Source organism: Momordica charantia, assembly GCF_013281855.1.
Source record: "Momordica charantia cultivar OHB3-1 chromosome 5 unlocalized genomic scaffold, Mcharantia_2.0 BLBB01000005.1, whole genome shotgun sequence".
NCBI classification, from domain to species: domain Eukaryota; kingdom Viridiplantae; phylum Streptophyta; class Magnoliopsida; order Cucurbitales; family Cucurbitaceae; genus Momordica; species Momordica charantia.
Window position 1 is genome coordinate 23,987,483 of NW_028275163.1, and position 15,520 is coordinate 24,003,002.

General features: G+C 30.4%; 1 protein-coding gene across 3 annotated transcripts; it reads left to right on the forward strand.

Annotated features, from left to right (window-relative positions):
• The first annotated feature begins 9,832 nt into the window (after positions 1–9,832).
• Positions 9,833–15,433, forward strand: LOC111015016 (DNAse I-like superfamily protein). 3 transcript variants are annotated; one of them, XM_022289920.2, is made up of 11 exons: positions 9,833–9,972; positions 10,476–10,616; positions 10,712–10,796; positions 11,549–11,608; positions 11,908–11,977; positions 12,433–12,537; positions 13,344–13,728; positions 13,817–14,022; positions 14,106–14,214; positions 14,433–14,590; positions 14,707–15,433. In XM_022289920.2, the coding sequence occupies exons 2-11, from the start codon at positions 10,584–10,586 to the stop codon at positions 14,975–14,977; spliced, it is 1,482 nt and encodes a 493-aa protein (XP_022145612.1). In that variant the 5' UTR covers positions 9,833–9,972; positions 10,476–10,583; the 3' UTR covers positions 14,978–15,433. The 3 variants fall into 3 exon arrangements, with proteins under 3 accessions (XP_022145612.1, XP_022145613.1, XP_022145615.1); XM_022289921.2 differs by having other exon boundaries at positions 10,482–10,616; XM_022289923.2 differs by having other exon boundaries at positions 10,569–10,616.
• The last annotated feature ends 87 nt before the right edge of the window (positions 15,434–15,520 follow it).

Here is a 15,520-nt window from a genome sequence, read left to right on the forward strand (position 1 = left end):
ATTATCTCACAACATTGGCCCATCAAATTTTATCAAAAAAATAACTTGCCACAACTCCAAATCATTTCAATGATTAGTCCCTCTTCCCCGACCACTAATCTCCTATCATAATAATTATAATTATATCAAGTTAATCTACTCATATTATTTCATCATTAAGCAATAATTCAACTCCCTACGTTCACTTTTAAACCTTTTCATACAAACTAATCATCATCTTAAATTTATGTCATTTCCATCTAATACTTCATCCTTATTAATCATCAGGTACTTATGAATTAGTTATAGCTATTATTTGTTGAATATAATAAACATAGATAAAAATTGAATATTAAAAACTCAGTAATATCAAGTTTTTATATTACTATTTTGAGATCTCTTAGGGATATATTTTCAACGGTTCAATTTCACCATTGATTCAAAATTTTCATGAAATTCTTAATCTATTCTATTCAAAGTTTTCCTTCTTCCAGTTAAAGATTGAAATATAGATATTAACTCTATTCTATGCTAGTGGGTAGCTCACATAATTTTTATGTTAACTTTTAACAACTTTTTTTCTATGCCTGTTTTTTTTTTTTTAACTACAAGCAATTCGATAGAAACTAATATATGATTTCAAAATTGTTTTCTTTCATTCAATATTATAAATTTGATTGTCACTTCTAACTTTAGCATATAATTAAAAAAAAAAAAATTAAAGCGCCCATTTGGAGAAGGCCATGAAAATGAACATGATGAGCTGACCCCTCTTCTCATGGATGAGTAGGATAAAGCTTGGCAATCACATGAAATAGAATCCCCATAAAGAAAAAGTCTCTTAATAATTACAATTATATAATATATATGCCACATAGGGCTTGAGAGAATGTGAAGTTCTATTATTAACCCCACGTGACTGGCATTAAATTTGACTTTTAAAAAAGAAAAATTTACTATAGGAATTCTATATATTAAAAATAAATCAAATGAAATAACTTTATAACAAAGTTTTTTTTTTTTTACTAACAGTCAATCCATTATAATTGTATGGTTGTGACATTATATTAAGTCATGCGCAATTCAAAATCAACATAGATCTAACATTATATCATTTTTTTTGACAACTCTTCTTGAGAGTGGAAATCCATAAAGATACAAAATTATTCAATTATTTTGTTGTACTATATTGGGTGAGATTATTTGAACTTTTTATAACTTAAAGAATACTTATGTTAAACTGTTGAGCTATGTTCATATCGACTTTAATTGTATTTTTATATTTTGAACTTTTCAGACAATAAAGTATAAATATGAAAGTATACCACCAAAATATAAAATAAACATTTAAATTCAATATCAAAAATCATATTTAAGCCTTAACTATTACTTCTCGCATGTCAAATCGAGCATAGTTTAGTGGTAATTGACACATATCTCCAATCAAGAAGTTGTAAATTCGAACCCTTACCCCACGTACTGTACTAAAATATGTATATATATATTACTTCTCACATCTTAATTTTGACAATCGGTACAAAATAGTTTTACAAATTGCCTTTAAAATAAAAGTGTGATAATTGCAAGAGTTTAATGAAACATACTAATCATATATATCACTTTGATGTTTGATTTCACACCTTAACTATTTTTTTGAAGTACGTATTTATTGGTTAAGCATGCTTAAGGTATAGGCAAGTGAGATGATCGCCTAAGACCCCCAATCCTAGAAGGCCTCATATTTTTCATATATTAATATATATAATATAATATAATATTGTTATCTATATTTATGTTTTTACTTATAAATGTGCTTGGAATATAGAATAATATATGTTTCATGGATTTTTTTCTTATAATATTGAAAATACAAACTAATAATAAATATAATTCTCTTGAAAAAAATATTTAATTAAATATAAAACCTGTAATCAATCCGTCATATAAAATTCTCTAGATTTTAATTTTTAATTTTTTGGGAAGAAAATGGGACTAAAGCACATCAAACTAAGAAAAATGATAGGACGAAAAAAATGACAATACTAGAGACCCCAATACATTCGCAATCAACAGGGAAAAAGTGACTATTATGAGACTTTTCACAAAATATGTAAACCTAATGGAAGAAATATTGTTTGACTAGCAAGCCAATATGCACAAGAATCGGGTTCACCATAAATTTGTCGGATACTAACACTCCAACCTCAAAAAGAGGTTCTCAATATTTAAAACCATAGACAAAAGAACTCTCATTCTAATTTGACACCTTCAAAATTTGTTATTTTATCTTTTTCTTCGGTTTAAAACCTTTCAAACTTCATTTAAAAAAAAAATAAAAAACACATTAACATAACCCTTCAAAACTCTCTCCAATTTTAGATACGTGTATTCTTTCTCCTTTTATTTATTTTTTTCACAATTAAAAATTTTCAAATTCTCTTAAGAAAAAAGACTTTACCATAAATATATTTAGTAGGTTATACTAATTTTAACTTAATTCCGTCAATCCAAATTGTTAGAATAGAAATCAAAGCTTCAAAGTTTATTATTTTAAGTTTTTTCGTTCCATTTCTTAAACTTTTTTTAAAATGTATTTCATATTGTTCAATACGTTAATATTTGAGATTTGTTTAGGTTTACTTAATTACTTGTTTCAATACAGAATATTAACATGTCTATAAAAAAATACGAATAGGATATGAAAAGCTCAAGAAAATATAAAATATAAAAACTTATTGAACCTAAAAAATGTGCTACACCAACGGATTGAATATGAAAAAATGTTATCAATAAATTTTTTTTAGTAGAAATAAAAGTAATAAAAATTATAAAATAGTAGAAGACATAATAGGTATAGATAAATCAAAACGTAAACAAAAATGGTAGATAATGAAGCATCTAATCGAATAAAATTCAACTGAAAAAAATAGTCATATTAAAGCCTCCATTTCAAAATTTTGCCTAAGGCCATATATCATCTCGAGACGTCCCTGTGGTTAAGCACTTCGACTCTCAAACAGTCTACATACTCTATAAAGTACTGAAAATGTTTTTAACTCCCTCGAAAAGTACTTTTATGTTACCTTCAAATATCAGCAGCTATAAATTTTCAACCAAAAACACTTCCAAACATATTTAGAGTCGCTGTAAAGTTACATTTTTGTGTTTGTTTTGTTTTTCCTCTCCTTTTTATGTTTTAGTTGGATACAGCCTAATGAATGTGGAGGGTCCCATGATTAGGTAAATAATTACAACATAAACAAATAAGTTATGGATTAACATCACAAATTAGATTACAGCTATGTAATTAATTGAGATTAGTGACATGTAATTGGAAGTTTCTAAGGATAATGAAAATTAATTCTCCTTTTTGGACCGACCTTCTGCCTAGTTCCCCATCACTATAACAATGCACTAAAAATCCCACCTTTCTCTCTTTCTTATTTCTTGTTTGGCTGATGGGAAAGTCAAAAAAGTTTTCCCGGAAAACTGCTAGAAACAGGTAATACAAGTACGTGTCCGTAAAAATCTGATTTAATAATGTGATTTTTTTTCCTAATCTTTTGGTAGATTGATGTTAGATTCTTGGGTCAACAAAAGTAACCCATTTTTAATGCTTTGAATAATTTTATATTCGTATGAGATTGCTTTCATGGGGGAGAAAGAGCAAAATCAAAGCTAAAGAAATTGAACTTTTTCAAAGTTTTAGATTCATGTTGATATAAATCCTATGTTTTTTTTTTATGATTTGTTTGTTAGCACGTCTCACACGTAAAAGTAATAGACGGGGTGACAAATCATTTTGAGTTATTCTCGACACGTGGTTAAATTAATATTCTTTATACTGAGGTCGATCTTTTCGTATATTTGTTTATTATTGTTTATTTTGTTAGGAATATAGAATTTATTGTTATTTTTCTAGATGTCCGATAAAATACATCTTCTTTCGTTTTTTTTTTCTTTTTTTTTGTTCTTTTGTAAGGCTTTTGAAGTTAGTTTATAAATTTTTTAAAAAAATGTAGACTTTATTTATTTTCAATCTCAAATCAAACTAATTTAAAAACAAATAAATTTTACTCATCGTGACTCATACAAGATCAAGGTTATTATTATTATTATTATTATTATTATTATTATTATTATTTTGTAAATAATTAAGTTTTAATAATTAGGATTTCATGCTTCTCATTTTTCAAAATTTGGAAATCTTTGAAAATTTCCAAACATGTTTCTATATTTGGAAATTTTTGTATAAATAAGAGTAAATTGCTTAGAGATATTGTGGATGCAAACATTACCCTCAATCAATCGAAAATAAGAAATTTTACATACGTGACAAAATATTATGAAAGTATTGAGTTTTTGGCAAAATATTTGAATTGAAGTTTTGTTCACAGCATAAAGATAAAAAAGATTATGCTCCAACTACTGTATAAGAAGAGCTTATGGCATTGAGTTTGATTTATCTCAATTGAAATACTCTAAAGTCGGTATACCAACTCTAGTAAACTGAGCTGTATTTGAGAAATCTATGTAATTGGTATAATTTTTTTAGGATTTTTCTCTGCGAACTGTTGCTTTTTCTTCGGTTTGAAGTTTTCCATGTTAATTACGGTATTTTTTTATTGTTGTTATTTCTTTAAATTTCTGTGTATTTTATTTTTCCCTTATTCCTGCGAGTTTTTTTCAAACATGAAGAGATAGATATGTCCGTTATCTTAAAAGATTTCTCCATCGAATTTCACTACTTATATAAGAAATCTCAAATGGACTCGAAATAATCATTTTGATTTTACGAGTTTGAAGTTGAACTTTTAACTCCGTAGTTGAGTTAGGTTAATCACAGGCAAGATCTTCAGAATCTCCGAGACTAAATACAGCCGTCCACGTGGAATTTCCCTACTAATGGGACACTTGGCACTCCCTTATTCGTCTGTCGCGTAAAAAGTGCCGAACCCAAACAAAAAACAACCTTAAACAAATATTTTTTTTTATTAATTTCCCGGGTACGTGATCCGGTGTAGCGCACTCACACGGTCAAATCTGGACAAATATTTTAAATTTTAATAATTGCCTTTGCGTGTTTCTCCTCCAAATCTTGACCTTAACGCTAGCCAAATGGCCACGTGTAAGTGCCAATATTCCGGATTAAATATTATATTTTTAATAATCGCTACAATCTATTTTATTTTATTTAGATCTGTAAATTTTCGTTCTTAAATAATAAAGGCATCAAATTTGAATATTCTATGTTCAGAAATCAGAACTAAGCAAAAAATAAGTTAATTTCCTTCATTCTAAAACTTCTTTACTAATAAATAAATTTCTGTCCTAAAAAATATATAAACAAAATTTGTTTAGATCCATATATTGACTATCAAGTTATCTTATTTCAATTTATTTTTTCATCAAACGTTCTTGAGTTTGATTCCATCGATTTCATATTATTTTACTATCATCTCTAATATTATTTTAAAGGATAAGTTATATTTTTAGTCCATAATTTCTACTACCTAAACATAGTTTAGTGAGTTAAAAGACACTTATCCTTGATCAAAATAACGTTAGTTTGTTTACTCTCACTTTCATATGTTGTACTAAAAAAATAATAATCATAATTTATTTGGTCGAGTATTTAAACATTAAATTTTTTTGAATTATTTAAACAAGTACACGACTCTACTTGTTCATTAGTTATAATGACGTGCTAATTTTAGTATGGTTCAATTAGATAAAGTATTATTACTCTTCTTCACCTAACAAAAATAAAAATAAGGTCCGAATTTCTTCAAAAAGAAAAACGAAACAAAAGTCTAAATTCTTAGTACATTTGTAACACGACGAGTATTCTAACGTTTAAAAAACATTTTCGGTCCATTACTTTTGAAGATTTAGACCATGAATTTTAATCTATAGCGATTTAGTTTCCACATCTTTAATTGGGTAACAATTTAGTTCCCAAACTCGTAACAATTTAATCCTTAGAATTTAAAATTTATAACAATTTAGTCCCTATCATGAAATATATTATCAAATTTAAGTGTCGATTTTTATTATATAACAATTTTATAAACACATTTGGTTCCTCATATATATATATATATATATGTGTGTATATCGTCACTTCAACGAAAGTAAATGTTTTTAAACCTATATATTTTGAATAATAATAATAACAACAACAGAAATGTTGACCTTTTTTAAAAACATTAATTTTACAATATTAATAATGACGAACATTATATATTAAAGATAAAATTTTAATTTATTTTCTTCCTAGCATGGTTTTATTTTTCTCAAATGCAACTCATCATAATATTATCAATATTGATAAAAATCTACATTTATCCAATTTTTAAAGAGTACAAAAACAAAAAAAGGTATGAATAATTCAAATCCAACAGTGATGGAACATAAAAAAGGTCATAGCTAAATCCAACGAACTGTACATCTACTTACTTAAGAGATAACTGTTTGAGATAAACGTTATAAGTTTCTTTTATATTGTCCACACAAAAATTTCCCACAAATTATAAAAAAAAAAAAAAAAACTAATTAACCCTCTTTTTCTCTAATTTTGATCATATCAATATACTGAATAATACATCCAAAGGGCTATTTTGGATGTTTATTAGGAAGTTTTGGGACTCTCTCTCTTTTAATTTGTAGCAATTCTCAAACTTTTTTTCCAATGGCTTAAATATTGAAAATCACAGCTTGTGATGGAAAATTTTGCCCAGAAACTTCCTCATTGAGTGATATTTAACCACAAATATATATTGAAATATTCTCTATTCATTTTCTAATCTTTAATAATTATTTGTTTCCTCGTGAGACTAAATAGTGGTTTGTTGAATCAAGAAATTGAATAACTCTGCGAATGTTGGTTTGGACTAGATGAGTTGGACAGTAAGTTCCAAACTTCAAGTAACATACCTGCAAAATAGAGCGAGCACTTCGATGTCAAAGTCGATGAAAGTCCGAACTACATCGAGAGATTCGAAATGTTCGCGTACCTCTAAATGAACGAAATAGGTCTATTTATAGGCGAAGACCTCGACAGTATTCCCGACAAGGCCTCAACCGCTCTTTATGGTTACCGTGAAATGCGACGTGTTGTCGTGGAGTGTGTTGGAGGTGCGACCGAGCTGTGGTAAGCGAATCAGCTCAGCCAAAGGAATGAGCTGAGATGTGTATACTTAGGTGGTTTTTCTGTGGTATCTATGAGCCACGTGTCACATTTTGCATCTACTCGTCACTTGCCACGTGTACGTTGAGATCTACCTCCAACAATGGTTAATCGACAATAAAATTCATTCATACAAAAAAAAAGAATAAAGCATTTCAATTTATAAGATCAAAACAAAAAATATATATGTAAGAAATTTTAGACGCTCGAATATGAAATAAAGCCAAAAATGGATTGGGGATATATTTTGATACATTTTATACTATTTATAGACTTTATATTAGAATTTAATTTTTTTCTTTAAAGAAAACTTATATCAAAACATACCCTAACTTGACCTTAGCAATAACATTATTTGATTATGAACCACATGCTATATTTAGTGATAGAAAAGTCGAAGGTGAAAAGAGAAATTAAGCCAGCCTTATTTGTTGACTTTTTTTTTTCTCACTGTGTTTTTACTAGAAAATTAATACAATTTTGAAGGAAACTTCAACATAAACTATATATATAACCAAATATAAATCTCAGTTACCCGGTTAGTTTTCCCATTCAAGATTTCAGTTAACTTATATAAAACGACAGTCGATGTTGATGAAAATGTTGGGGTCTCAATTTTATGACAACCTCGATAAAAATATCGATGAATATTATTTATGGAAAATTTATTAACAATAAAACGTTTATAACAAATATTTAAATTAGAAAATAAAACATTTCACCATTTTAAAATAAGTGAAATATTATTAATATTAATATTATGTACTATTAACAAATATTAGTGCTATTTGGTTTGTAATATTATAAAAATGTCGCTTCACTTCAACGTCGATTTCAATGGACATGTACAAATGTTGATAGAAATGTCTACCATGTCAATAGTTGATAGAAATGTCTACCGTGTCAATAGAAACTTAAATATTATCCTAAAAAATTCAAGTACAACTCTTAAAGGGAAATTATTCCACGAAAGTTTGATATTTTTTTTCTTAAGGTGAAAAATCGAAATAAACAGAACCATCATAGTATTTTAAAATTACAAAAAAAAAATGAAGGGTGATTATTGGATCATTTACTCGGTCTAATAGATCCTCTATTTTATCGTATTAAAATAATAAATATTTTTTTTAAAATTGGCACATAAAAAAACACAAATATGTATAGATTAATGGAGTGAAAATACTATCTTTTTATAGCACATCATCATAAGGAGCCTACATATTTATTATGGAGCTTATATATATATATATATATATATGTGTGTACTTTTAAAGATAAGGCTAATTATTTAAAAACACAATTGCATTTAATCTAAAGTTATAAATATCTTTTCAAACCACACATTTTTATTGGATTATAATTTCAAATTTTTGGAAAAAAATTCGATTTTTTTAGTTTTGTTAAATATAAGGTTTTCCTAGGTACGATATGTGGAGGTAAGGATTCAAATTCACGACCCTATAGTTGCTAATAAGTATCTAAACCTGTTAAGTTATGGTTAGGTTGACACGAGACATTGAATTGAGATATAAATTTAATTTTAAAATAATATTCAAAAGTTAATATCAATAATTAATGTATTGGAAACTAAAGGCATGGGGTCTAAAGTACATTTGAGTAATAATAAAGATTAAAGAGTGTTAGGGTCATTACTGTAAAGCATATGGTACTTAGTTTTGATTTAAATTAATTAAATTCTTCCTATTTAAAACTATTTTATTGTTAAGGGAAATATTTTTCTTTAATAAATATAAAGGGAAATGTTGACAATGATAGAGTGATGCAAAATAATTCTTCAAAAAGAAAAAAGAAAACTTTATGTCTAGTTTGGTAAATAAAAACTTTATTAAAACTCAACAAAATAATGCAACATAGCCTTGTCTTGGTGTCATGCCAATTATACCTATAAGTGGTTATAGATTATGATTGAAATATGGGTAGATTTATCTACAATAAATAAATTTCAGCCAAAAAAGGACTATATATTGTATATTGTGTAGCTCTTAGTAGGAAATATAAAGTTTGAAATAATATTATTTTTCATAGAAAATTCATGATTGAATTATATTTTAATATTAGTTTAAGTTAGTTTGCAATACTTTTATTTGATTGAGTTTATTACACAACAGAAGAAAGGAGGTTGTAACAATTGCCTTCTTTTTCTTTTTCTTTTTTTTCTAATTTAAAAACTATATCAAAATATTTAAGACTTTGTAGTTTTTCTCTGTACCCTCCTTCGAATTTTCACAATATTTAATAGTACTAATTCACATATGTATCTGTCACCGAATCCTCGCACTCCTTCATCATACTAAAAAATAATGATAATAAAACAAAAAATATGGTAACTTTTATAGAGAATAAGAATTAATCTCTAAACTACTAATATTGATTCCAACCAATTCCTATACTTTTAAAAGTTTACCATCCATCTTCAAACTTCAAATTTTGTAAAAAATAAGTTGCACATAATTCTTAAATACTCAAATAAAAGTTGCTACATAATAGTGACATAATTAATGACTATTAAACACAAAATTGAAGGTTTATAAATCTGATATAAATTTTTATTAATAAAACAACACCTCTAAATTCGATAATGTATTATAAAAATTTTAAAAGTAAACTTCAGAAAAATCATAAAAAGGAAGAGCATAAGGAGAGACGGCAGTCCCCATTTCAAATTATTTGGAATACCAACTACAACTACTACTCCACCCTCTCTCTAGAAACCCGCCGCCGCCCGCTCCTCCTCCGGCCGCCGCATAATCCCCTCTAAACTCGCCGGCGGTGGCTCCCCCTCTGTAAGTGCTCTGCCACTCCCAAATTCTCCTAATTTACTTCCATTTTCGATCTTATTTTCCATTTTAATTTTATATTTATATATGTAATCTCGAATTTCAAGGAGACCCCATAACTTTTTTCCAAAGATCTGAAAAAGGGTTGCTCAAAGTTTCTTCCTTTTGTTCTTTTTTCATTGACATGCTCTGTTTTCCTCCTCTGTAAATTAAGAAATTGCCCATTTTTCTCTCTACCTTTTTTTTTTCCTTTTAAATTGAAATTTCGTTTTCTCTGTTTTTGGTCCTTCGCCGGAGGCTGTCTCCATATTTTCCTGCAACTGGGTCTTTTTTATTGGCGTTGAAAACGCTAATTAAATATAAATCAATTATTAAGGTCTGTTTCAACCCCCCTCTTGCCATTTGATTAATTGTAAACTCCTTTTTGTCCACTTAATAACTCCATTTTTTCTTAACTTTCTTTGTTTAAGATTTAAAAAATATATATTACGACTTACGAGTTATTTCAGATTTAGGATTTGGATATTTTGGCAATCGTTTCCTCCGCCGTCTCGGTCGGAAAATACAGAAATTAGAAGCTGATTCTTTTTCTCCGGCGGCAGGTCCGCGGCGGAGCAATGGGAATGGAACGAGGGAAGATCTTCAACAAGGTAAGAGAAATTTTTTTAAAAGGATATGCAGATCGAATTACGACATGTCGGTTTGGTGTTTGCTTATGTCGTCTATGTGTTTTTTCTGCCGGTAGTCGTCGTGGCCGAGGGCCGTCGCCAGGAAGTGGCTGAATTTTCCGGACGATAAGCTACGCTTTCCGTCCGATTTCACCACTCAAGGTAAACAATAATATTATCTCAATTCCACTTTTGTCCTTCTGGATTATTTTATTTTATTTTTAAAGTAAATCAACCATTTATGGACGGTTTGTTTAGGTTAAATTATTAGTTTAGTGTTTAAATTTTAGAGTTATATTATGAAATTTAAAATATCTAAATTTCTAAAGTTTTCAATTTTTGTATGTAATTGATCTCTGAAAATTTTTAATTTTGTATTTAATAAATTTTTTAAGTTTTTATTGATTGATTTTTCTATATTCATGGATTTATTAAATACAATATTAAATTTTGTGTTTAATATAAGATCGAACTTTCAAATTTTGTATATATATACAAAATTAGAAATCTAGAGGTTTTAATACACTTCACTCATGTAAAGTTGTAAATGCAGGGACCTAGTTTGTAATTTAATGTTAAATTTATTTCACTTTAGTCCGATTGCTTTCAAAATATTTATTTTAGTTCTACGAAAAATAATATTGACTTTATTTTATATTTAATAGGTCAATAAAATAACTTATATATGTATTACTGTCTGTATACTACAGGCAAGGTTTTTTTTTCCCTTGCTTGGTTGAAGTTGTATTGAGGGAGTAAAATATTAGATAATATAAAAAGTTTAGAATGATTTTTTTTTGGGGGCAAAATTTAGAATGATTAAAGAGACTAAAATAGATATTTTATTATAAAAGTTCGTGCATCAAAATGATTAAAATAGATATTTAAAAAACACATGATGTTTCGTTTGGCAGAGAGGAGAAAGAGCTGCTCCGAGCAAGACAGCAGCGCCGTGGCGCCAGAAGATATCGGAGGTAAATATTTTGTACCGCGACGCGGTAATAATTTCCAACAGCTTTCGTGGCGTTTCTGAGCCGTCAGATCAATTTACCTGATTTGATCAGTAGACAATAAGGGAAAAGACTTCTAATTAATAACCCATCATGGAAAAGGATGGTAAACTCTGGCATCTTCGGGATCCGTGCCACGTGGACGGCGGAGGATGTGGGTGCAAGATTTAGTCTAGTTTTGACTTTTGCAGAGTATAGGCTCTAGGGTAATTTTCCTTTAATTTTCCACGTGTCTGTTTCTGATTGGATATCTGAATTTGTAGTTGAAGCGTGGACGACGGAGAAGACACGTGGACTCAGAGTTATGCCCCACAGTGAATCTCTCAACTTGAGGTAATTATTTTCATGTTAAAAATCTATAATTTTCTACTTTCTTGTCTAAATTTTATGGTTGTTCTGTTTTTTTTTTTTTTAAATTACATTAGACTTTTCAGTTTGCTTCCATGATATAGATTTCTATTTTGATGGTAGTAAAAAAGTGATCTGATATTATTATTTTTATTTATATATCAAATCGAACTTGTTATTTGGATTATAAGAATCAAACAAATACGTCAATTCAAACACGACACTTCTATCAATTGATTTAGATGGGATGATCTTAATATTTTTTTCCCCAAAAAATGTTTGAAAGAAATCATATTAAATTGTAGTCTATTTAAAATTATAGAATAATATATAATGTTCAATATAAATAAAAATGGTACGAAAAAGCACTTGGTATGATTATAGTACTAGAATTTTTCTCGACGCGCTCTAATAAGCATTGGATTTGATGGGGAAATCAGGATGGTTGTGGGGACGTGGAATGTGGGAGGAAAGCCACCAAAGGAAGGCTTGAACTTGAGGGATTGGCTTAAATCTCCAATCGTAGCTGACATTTATGTTCTCGGGTATGCTCTCTCTCTTTCTCGCTCTAATTTTACAGTAAAAAAGTTAGCGTCAACAAGAACAACACTCTTAATAGTTAAGATATTGTGACTCTTTGAACGGTATGTTCAAATGTTGTAGTTTGAAAAAAAAGGGGTTAAATGTAAGAAAAATGCATTAGTTGAAGTGATTCGTGGGCCCTAGAATTGTGTACTTGAATAGTGCCCATACCTAACTTACCAACCACCAACCCCCTCCTTTTCTTTTTCCCTCTCTAACCATTCATATTATTCTCTTTTTGTCTCTCTCATCCTTAATTTTGGTTAAACGACCCGCGTGAAATAAGAGAAATATTTAAGTGTTTATTGGTCACTACTCCTCTTTAGTTAAGAGAGAATTGCATTGCAGAAAAATATATTTTTTTTTTATATTTTTCTAAAACTAAAAAGCTGTCGATTTTTTTTTATTGGTAATTAGATACCAGTTTTTGTTTGAAGAGTTAAAAACTTATTGGTGACGGTTTTATTATTACAATTCTATCTTTTGAAAATATTGTTAGGTTGGGAATTCATGTCTTATGGGGGCGTTTGGCATACAATAATGTAAATAAGAAGATGGAGGATGAGACTTGTTGGCATAGGATTGGTAGAATGTAAATTAATTTCTATTTTTTTGCGTTAATTGTATTATGTCAAATTGAAGTTGTTAAAGCTTATTTCATTCGTCTTCACGATTGAAATTCAACTCTGTTTCTCAGTTACTTTTTTTAATGTTATAATAAGAAAAATGATTTTCCTAATAATTAACTTTTGGTACTATTTCTCAATAGGTTCCAAGAAATCGTCCCTCTAAATGCAGGCAACGTGCTTGGGGCGGAGGACAGTGGCCCAGCCGCCCAGTGGCTCGACCTCATTCAGGGGGCCCTCAACTCCGACGACTGTAATTCCTCGCCATTATACGACCAGCACGAAGCCAGCCAGAAACCAAGACAGAGCTTCTCGGACTTGCTCGCTTTAGACGACGACAACAATGTTGTCGAAAGCGCCCCATCCTGGCCAGGTAGTCCAATGCAGCGGCAGTATTGCCTGGCTGCAAGCAAGCAGATGGTGGGCATTTTCTTGTGTGTGTGGGTTCGAGCAGATCTTTACAAACACGTCTCGAATCTGAAGGTCTCCAGTGTCGGGAGAGGCGTCATGGGGTTCCTAGGCAACAAGGTCAGCACAACTGAACTAAAAATACTAGCATTGTACCATTGTCGAATTCGAGTTGAACCCAAATAATGTTTTTGTGGTGCGTTAACAGGGATCGGTATCCATCAGTATGACACTGCACCAAACAACCTTCTGCTTCGTCTGCACCCATTTGACCTCTGGGGAGAAGGAAGGTGATGAAGTGAAGAGAAATTCAGATGTGAGTGAAATTTTGAAGAGAACAAGGTTTTCACATTCTTTTAGAGCTACTACCACTGGAGTTCAGCCACCTCCTCCTGAGACCATATTGGACCATGAGTGAGTAATTTCCCTTTCTTCTCTTACTAATTGCTCGATCAAATCGAATCGTTCTGTGATTTACAACTAATAATTCTATGCAGCAAGGTCATCTGGCTCGGGGATCTGAACTATCGGCTCTCAAATGGCTGTGCAGAGATGTACGAGCTTCTTAGGAAGAACGATTGGCAGGCACTTCTAGAAAAAGATCAAGTGAGTTCAACTCCTGAACAGTAATTCTATCACTCATTTCATAATAGATTCCTTGGGAATCACTTCATCCTAAGTGATTGACCGTCAATCACTTTTGTACCATTGTCAAGCATCACTATTTTAAATGGAAGTGATTTAGGCCTAAAATCACTTCGAAACATGCCCTAAGTCGGAGATTTGACAGAAGATATGGAAATTTTTCTTTGATGTTTTGGCAGCTAAAGTTAGAGCAAAGAGCTGGTCGAGTGTTTAAAGGGTGGGAAGAAGGAAGAATACAGTTTGCTCCAACTTACAAATACATAACCAACTCTGACCATTATGTTGCACTGACTTCCAACTCCAAGCCATCCAGAGAAAAACGCCGCGCTCCTGCTTGGTAAGTTGCCAACTCTGCTACTTCTGGAAAAACCACACCTGCAAAAAACACAAACTTTTCGCCTGCATAGAAGGGGAAATGTTTATGATCGGTTTCTTTTATCGAACACTTGGTAGGTGCGATCGGATCTTGTGGAGAGGGGAAGGAATGAAACAGATGTGGTATGTAAGAGGGGAGTGCAGATTCTCAGATCACAGACCTGTTTACTCACTGTTTTCAGTTCAAGTTGACTTAGCAAAGAAGAATCTAGCAGCTACCAACGCTACCATCACCACCGCAACAAAACCGTCAGTTGATGCCACTTTGTCATCTTCATGTGCGGCAAAGATTCAAGCTGAAGAGCTCTTGCTCGGGGCAGAGACCGGCATTGACACATCTCTTCAGTAACTAGTACTACCACTGACCCACTTTTGTAAAGTAACCAATCGATACTTGATTTCCAACAGCTGAAAATTGAGAGCTGCAAGCTCAAAACTGGCTGCCTGGCTCCCCATCAGTGAAGCAACAGTCAGTAGGTGATGACTGATCTATCTCGACTGCTTGAGCCATGAAGTGCATAAATGGCGCTTGTGGGTCAACCATACGTTTCAGTCTGGTGATTTTTTTTTTATTTTGTGGAGGAAGAAGAATCAGATAGATCAAGCAAGAAGTGGGCGTCAGGCTCAAAATTTTGGTATGATTTTTTGAGAAATTTGTAGATATAGCTAATATAGGACTGTGGAAACTTGATGATAAGATGGGTTGAAGAAGGTGGACGGCAGGAGTATATAAGAAAGCAAGAAAATTTGGGAAATGAGAAAGATATTATGGATGGATCAATCTAATTCTTACATGTTCATATTTTGTAACATTCTTCATAAAAGTGTATTCAGTTTCTGACTAACTGAAAGTTCAGTTCATTGTCCATAAAAGAGTAATTTCCTACCATAG

Coding starts and splice junctions, on each gene's coding strand:
- LOC111015016 (XM_022289920.2), top strand. CDS start 10,584: ATGGGAATGGAACGAGGGAAGATCTTCAACAAG. Junction 10,617..10,711: donor GAGGGAAGATCTTCAACAAG/GTAAGAGAAATT, acceptor TTCTGCCGGTAG/TCGTCGTGGCCGAGGGCCGT. Junction 11,609..11,907: donor GGCGCCAGAAGATATCGGAG/GTAAATATTTTG, acceptor CTGAATTTGTAG/TTGAAGCGTGGACGACGGAG.